This window comes from Gavialis gangeticus, unplaced genomic scaffold, assembly GCF_001723915.1.
Source record: "Gavialis gangeticus isolate Ggan-Ray unplaced genomic scaffold, GavGan_comp1, whole genome shotgun sequence".
Taxonomy (NCBI): Eukaryota; Metazoa; Chordata; order Crocodylia; family Gavialidae; genus Gavialis; species Gavialis gangeticus.
This window is the reverse complement of record NW_017729032.1, coordinates 5,783,574-5,791,079: the sequence shown is the minus strand read 5'-3', so window position 1 is coordinate 5,791,079 and position 7,506 is coordinate 5,783,574. Positions and strand designations below refer to the sequence as shown.

Genomic DNA, 7,506 nt, shown 5'->3' with positions numbered 1-7,506 from the left:
GAATGTGATGTGTTATTTCTTCATTAAAGAAAATGAGATAATAGATTGTTTATGTTCCAGTCCTTCAGGCTTTCTATAGTGAGTCCCATTGGTTTCAGGGCATTGTTCATATGAATAAGCCTGAAGGAGCAAGCTTTTTGCTATCCGGGGTACCTATCCACCTAACCTCTTCTTAATTTTTTTTCACATTGTTCCTTTCCTATTGTGCACATAATGTGGGTTAAGCAGTGTGGAAACTGGTTACTGTCAACTAATGCCTTAACACATAGAATAAACCTATGAAGTGAAGATGGTCTGGTTGAGCTGTAGCCAGGGCTAGTAGATTTCTATTCATTAAAGAAAAAAGTAGGAGATAACACCTTTCAAGTCATTCATAACCATTGAGTCCTTTTTAGTGGGGGGAACTACATGGGGATCATGCCATAAGGCTCCTTTCTTTCTTACTGTCTGAGGCATCTTGCCTTAACTGGATTATAAATTCTCTGAAGAACGATTGCTTCCTCTCGTGTGTGGGCACAGTGCATAACACAATGGGATCCTCAAATCTAACTGGGACCTCCCAGCAACTATTATCATACCAAAAGTAAATAGTAATCTGTCTTTGTTGGATCAGATATCAAAATCCCTCAGCTAACAACATCCCACCCCAAGTCACATGTCTCAATCCCAGGGCCATGAGATTGAGAAAGACCGAGAGGAATCTTAACAGGTATAGCATAAAGACAGAAAGCGTCTGTTAAGTGTCTGGTGCCCAGGCTTTGCTCTGAATTAAACTAAAAAACTGACACATCTCTCCCAATGATATCACTAGCCCTCCAGCATAGTAGGCCCTGGTGGATATTTCTCCAAATGTGAAGCAGCTGGTTCCAGCTGTATATAACTTGACTGTCTTGGAGGGGGTGGTACATTCGTATTTCCAACCCTAACAAGTGGACATCTGAAGTCTTCTCACAAGTGATAGTCCTACTTACTTAAGGCCTTCACTTGCTTCTAAAACTACTGTCCTAGCTAATTGACCCTGGATGTCAACAATTTATAAACTGACATTGAGACAGAAAATGACTATTTGGCAAAACACTTCCGGTAACTTCTGATACAGCCCCTAGAAAAGGATGGTATTTATGTTCAATTTTGTCCGGTATCCTTCCGGACAAACACTGTGCTTTGAAAGAGTCTAAACTTTTTGTAGTGAGTGGCAAAGTGGTATATCCAGTGTGTATCATTGAGAGATAGCCATTCCTCACTAAACAAACTGTCAAAAGAATAAAATATGCTGGAGAGATGATGACATCTTAATATGTGGAGGTTGCACTCCATGAAGGGTCAGTAATATATGGCAAATCTCCATCAGAAGCACAGATCTTCCATTTGCTTGAGTGGGAATTATGAACATGCCAGAAGACATGAAGACCAGCACTCAGATATGGTCTTCAGACTGGAGAACAGAATATTGCCTGTTGAACACACAGACTATGTAGATCTTCCCACTAAAAAAAAAAAAACAACCCAAAAACCTAACTAAGTATCTGGGAACCAAAAAGATTCCCAGCTAGTGGAATAATAAATCACAAAAGCTCAACATGTAAAAAATAAATTCTATGCAAGAGACATTAATCCAAGAATTAAGGCCTTTGAAGTGTAGAAATATGGTATTATGATAATCTCATGTCAGAAATGGAATTGTATTTCTCTTAAATATCCCTGTTTTTTTTAATCCCACATTAGCCAATGTAGAGAGAGAACATAAAGAAAGCTCTGACTTTTAAATAGAGACCACTGCAAGATGGAAAATGTGCATACAGCACCTGTTTCCAAACACACCGGCATCTGAAAGTGCTTGCTTTAAGGGATTAAATGTCGGGACTATTGACAGAATTCAGAACTAAGTTTGGATTTTGAATGACGCAGCGTGGCTGAGATGTCCAACACCTGGAGTCTATTGGATTTGATGCAAAAGCCAACATAAATTAGTAGCACAGGTGTTTCAGTTTCAATTATGCTAGTTTAGTGCTACCTTGTGTCCATGAAAATTTCATATGCTGCTGGAGAAGGAACCCTTCTCCTTCTTCTTTTCCCCTTTTCTTTCTCTTCATTCCTTTTCCCTCACCCCCTTTTTCCTCCATTTCTCTTTCTCCTTCTCTCTTTTCCTCTCTTCTCCCTCTTTTGATGTTTGAAAGCAATGTATTGTCACGTGATGGGATGAAAACATCCTTGTTGAGCAGTGAGATCTTTCAGGTGAGTCATTCTTCTCCATATTCCCTTCTGCCATTTCTTCCTCCCCTTTTCTCTGACCTTCCCTTTCTGCTCCAGCAAATGCAAATTTGCCATGAGCAAGGCAATGCCAGCTCATTGACCATTCAGTTGGCACACCTGGAGCTCCAGTCCCAGAGAATGTCAACTAATAATCAGGCAGGAACAAAGCCTGCCTCTATGATTCACCTCAGGAGCTTACTCTGAGAGTATTGCAGCTGTTCACCCAGTAAGCTCCTACTCAAGTTGGATGAGGGGAGTAGACTCCAGCCCTGAGTAAGGGGTGGGCAAAGGGGCCGTTGCAATACCGTCACCTCTGGAGCCCAGTGTGTGACTGCTTTGTGACTGACACATGCATGATAAGATTATATACCCCAGCTCTCTCCCATTTTATTGACAATACCCAACCAAAATTCATAGAACCATTGTAAAATGAGTTTTACACAGGTTTTAACTACTGATGAACTTTTATTGATTACTGCATTGCTAGGTGTCTTGTCTTTTATCCATTAAATGCTCCATGTGCACACATGCGTTGATTCTGTATTACCTTGAATTCAATATCCAATGTCTCCTACGTTCCTGGGAAGCTAGAGGAAGGAGCAGATACTCTGGGATGAGCTGATAGCTTGAGTTTGCTCTGTGTCTCAGCCCATGTATGTGAACCACTTTCCTGTGAAAGCTATGGACATGAATTATGTTTCTGCCACTAACAAACAGTTGATATCAGCTGTCATAGCTGTCCATAGCCAACAAAGCCAGGAACTTGAATTAAACAAGTACTGGCCTTCACAAGAGGGGAAGGAGGAAGTGGATATAAAAAATTAGGGTTAAGGAAATGTAATAAGCCATGGCATTCAAGGTTTGTATAAGGCAGCTGGAAGTTTCTCTTGGTATGGCCTGCTATCTGAATGCAGCTTCACTAATAGGGTTTGCAGCTGAGTTCACCACATATCACTTACATCCTGTATGCGCTTAATCCTGCATTGGTGATAGTGTCACAACGCTGTTGTTTTTTTCTTATTAGACTTGGCCTGGGAATTTACCCAGGGTTCAAGATTCAGACTTTGATTCTGTTTGGGTATTGAAAATGGAGATGGGCAAATGAATGGGTTGGTTTTTGTTTTGCAAACAACAGGAAGGATGTTCTGACTGGTCCTATCAGGACTGGAGATGAGGAAGTCTTAATTCTGTCCCCAGCTGTGCTTCTATCCTGTTGCTTAATATGGGGACCTTTTGTGTTGATGGCTCAGTTATAAGTAGAGGCTAACAAAAAGTACCCGTACTTGTAAAGCACTTTAAAATCCTGGGCTGGTGGGCATTATAGAAATTCTAAGTATAAAACCTTGCAAGTTGGATGGATGACTCTGGCTCGCTTAGAAAAGCATTAAAGCATTGAGCATATATGCTTCTGTCTCTATGAAAGTGGAAACGGAAGTGGAGAGGGACAGGGCATTGCAGCCCCACGGCTGTTGTTTGCGAAACCAAAATCATGGTGTTAACAGCCCAACACCAAAAGCAATTGGTGGTCTGAGATGACCCAAATAACTTCCCATTTTGCCCATCAATTATTGAGAAGCTTTTCATTTGAAACGTGCACATTGAAAAAATTGAGATATTGCAAATTTAATATTTCAGATGAACACTGTCCCACTAAAAGCAGTAAGAGAATTAGATTAATTCAATCACTAATTCATGCAAGAAAGTTGGGACTTATGTAGACAAATAAAAGCAATGCCATCTGAATGAGTTCTTAATGTGAAGACAGAAGATGGAGATAGGCTGACTCTCTGGGGCAAAGTAAGCCATCTCCTCAGTGTAACAGCCACTGGTACAGACGTATTATCAAGGTACTGCTGTGCTAAACTAAGATTTGGTCTTTTGAATCCAGTGTATCAAAAGGTTTTTTATATGTAATTCATTCTGGACAGCTGCATTGGCAGCACAATACAAATGTATATAGACAGCAAGTAAATAACGTTATATTTATAAATATATATATATGCACACAGGGATATGTGTGTTTATATATATGTATATGCATACATATAGTATATCTATAGAAGTGAACATTTTTAAATGCTATATATGTATATGTGTAATGTCTTATACATATAAATATATGGTCCATCATTCTAATTCCATGCACAACTGCACTATAACCATTGTGGTTTATAAGGTCACACTTCATAGATGCATGACTCACTGGCTTCATTCATGTTTCCATATGTATGTAGAAACATAGCAAAGCAGACATTCCTAGAGACATTGCAGGACAACCTCATTGAGATGGACATTCTCACCTCCTCCCGACATGACGGTGCTTACAATGATGGGTATGTGACACTTATGTGGTCTTCCTGTTTACTGTACAGTCATTATGATCCTTGCATGAAAACATTTGGCCACTTCCATGATTTTGTAAGGGCAACACCATTTTTGCCTTGTCTAAGATGGCTTCCAAAATGAGGTTCCTGAGCTTGAAGCACAGAGTCCTGTTCATATTAATGGCGCTTCATTAATATGCTAATGATCCATAGCATCTCATTGGCTTTCTTTGCTGTTTTGAAAGTCATTTCACTAATTAAGGTGATATACCTACAGCAATTTGCAGTCCCTTGTGGACTAAGGTTCCTTGCATTTCAGTTAAGACTTTCAACTACTTTCTTGCTGGCTCAGTGATACTGATATTCTCCAGGTTCATTGTCTTGCAAAGATGCGGAAGTATCTTTTAACTTTGATGACAGTGATGCTGGCGTGGCTTTTAAAGCCAGGCCTTTGATGTTGAGGCAATATCCTATTCTGACATTTTTATTTAACCTTTGAACATGTAACTTTTAAGTTTTAAACTGCTTCTAACACAGCTTAGCTCCCATCAGCCTGTCTGAAGGTTTGCACCTCGGTGGTTTCCTAGTTCGGTAGTCATCAACAGTTCCAGTACTGCTTGGTATAGCTGATCACTGCAGATGCCTCTTCAATAGGCACCAGTAAACCTGTATCTAAATAAAACAAAGCAAATCAAAATAGTGGAGGTACTGCAAGAATTAAAGTGTTAACACAGTTCCCTGGTAGAAAGGATGAATTGTGCTTTCGCGCACTATATTCATCTCGTATTTCCAAGAAGCACAGTTGCTGTGCCATGTTCCTTTAGACTGCACAAATTGTTCTGGGATTTTTTTCATATTGATGTGTCTGCATGAGATGATTCCCCCCCATTAGTATGCATGCATCTAAGAGATAAAAATATAGGGTGCAAACCAAATTTACAGCAAATGAAGTCCCGGCCCATAAAACTGAAGTAAAAAAATACTAGCTACATCAGGTTTTGATCTTAGTTCTGATCCCATGCAATTGAAGATGCTCCAGTTTTTTACTGGAGAATCAGACATGCCACCCAAGTTGTCACAGTTTCGCCTTTTCCTTTTACTCCTGAAAAATATCCTAGAGTAGAGAGATTAAAATGCCCTCCACTGACTTTCCCCCAACTCCCAGGGAAGTTAATGGGATTCCTCCCTCTGACTAACAAGGCTTGCACTAGTTGCTTTATGTTGTTCTCTGGGTGTGTCTATGCGTTGGCATACAGCGACATTGCTACGGCTCCGTGCTTTAGCAGTGCATGGGTGCATTTTGCTGCTATGTTGGCGTAGCGCCACGTTCGCTAGACCCGGGGAATGCACCACTACAGCAACATCGCTGGTGATCGTAAATACGCATGACACACGTGATCGTTACGTTGCCGTAGCATGTCGTACAGCGACTGGCGCGTCACTATGTTGCTGTAGGGCGACATGTAGACACGCTCTCTCTCAAGCCGTATGTCAAATATAGGGGCCAAAATGTGGCCAGCGCATTAATGTTGCTGCAGTGGAAAAACAAGTGCCACTGCAGCTTGTGAAAAGACCTTTTCCCCATGCCCGCTTAGTGAATCAAAGCAAAAGAGTCTCTCATGCTGCAATCAGTACATTTGGGCAACGTTCGGGTGTCTCTGCCCTCACACTGCTCTCATTCAGATCCCCTCAGATGGTTCGGTAGGAGCAGGACGAGGGCCGCTGCAGTACTGCTGGCATGACAGGTCCACCCCAGCTGTAATGGGGATGTCTCATTTCACCATGGTGTCAGCTTCTTAGGGAGACGGCTCTTGCCGCTGAAGGCTTCTCTGTGGTATTCGTTGACACTGTGATGTTTCTCCTGACTCTGTGTGACTTGTCTGTTCGTTTCTTTTCTTTTCTTCTTCCCTTCTGTGCATGCAGTCCATGTATTTAGAAAGCATTGTGTGAAGCTGTTTTCCTCGCCCCGACAGCCGCCGCCATGACCATGCTCTGAATTCTCCCGTGGCGTTTATTCTGGGGAGAAGTCACCTGCTTCTTTGTTTTTCTTCCCTCAGGCACTTCCTGTTTAAACCTGGAGGCACCTCGCCCCTCTTTTGTACAACGTCGCCAGGATACCCCCTGACGTCCAGCACTGTGTACTCACCTCCCCCTAGGCCCCTTCCCAGAAGTACATTCTCTAGGCCTGCCTTTAACCTGAAGAAGCCCTATAAGTACTGTAACTGGAAATGTGCCGCTCTGAGTGCCATTATCATCTCAGTCACCCTGGTGATCCTGCTGGCATATTTTATCGGTAAGCTGATTCCTCCTTTCTTTCCTCTGTTCTGAGCCCCCTGCGGTGCAAACGTTTGGAAACTGCAGTGCCCAGGCAGTGACACTTGTAGTCACCAACACATAAGGCCTCTTGGTTATGCCTGCATAAGGCCGTTGATTTCAGTGGGGTTGCCGGGTGGTCACAGGGAGCAGAATTGGACCTCTTGTGCTTTGCAGTGGATGCATCTACATGTGCAGTTACTGTGAAGCAAGAAATGCATCTACATGTGCAATAAATGCATCTACCTGTGCAATTAATGTGAAGCAAGAAATGCATCTACATGTGCAAGAAATGCATCTACCTGTGCAATTAATGTGATACATCTACATGTGCAGTTAAAGTGAAGCAGTAAACTCCAGAGTTTATTGCTCCTCGATGCATGTGTGCTTGCGAAAGCAGCACATCATAGTTTCATAGTTTCATAGATTTAGGGCCGGAAGGGACCTAGTAGATCTTCTAGCCCGACCCCCTGCCAGGGCGGGAGAACAACAAAACCCCAAAACAAGAAACGGGACTCAAATGAGTCCAGCCAGGTAGGCATCCAGCCTCTTCTTAAAGACCCCCAGGGTAGGGGCCAGCACCACTTCCCTTGGAAGTTGGTTCCAGCTCCTAGCC

At 42.3% G+C, this 7,506-nt stretch overlaps 1 protein-coding gene across 5 annotated transcripts in view; it reads left to right on the top strand.

Moving 5' to 3' along the window:
- TENM4 (teneurin transmembrane protein 4) overlaps positions 1–7,506 on the top strand; it is an 894,317-nt gene that overhangs the window by 626,919 nt on the left and 259,892 nt on the right. For all 5 annotated transcript variants that reach the window (XM_019523993.1, XM_019523990.1, XM_019523994.1 and 2 more), the window contains 2 exons: positions 4,488–4,586; positions 6,635–6,870. In XM_019523993.1, coding sequence (XP_019379538.1) covers positions 4,488–4,586; positions 6,635–6,870 — 335 coding nt within the window. The remainder of the gene's footprint in view (positions 1–4,487; positions 4,587–6,634; positions 6,871–7,506) is intronic.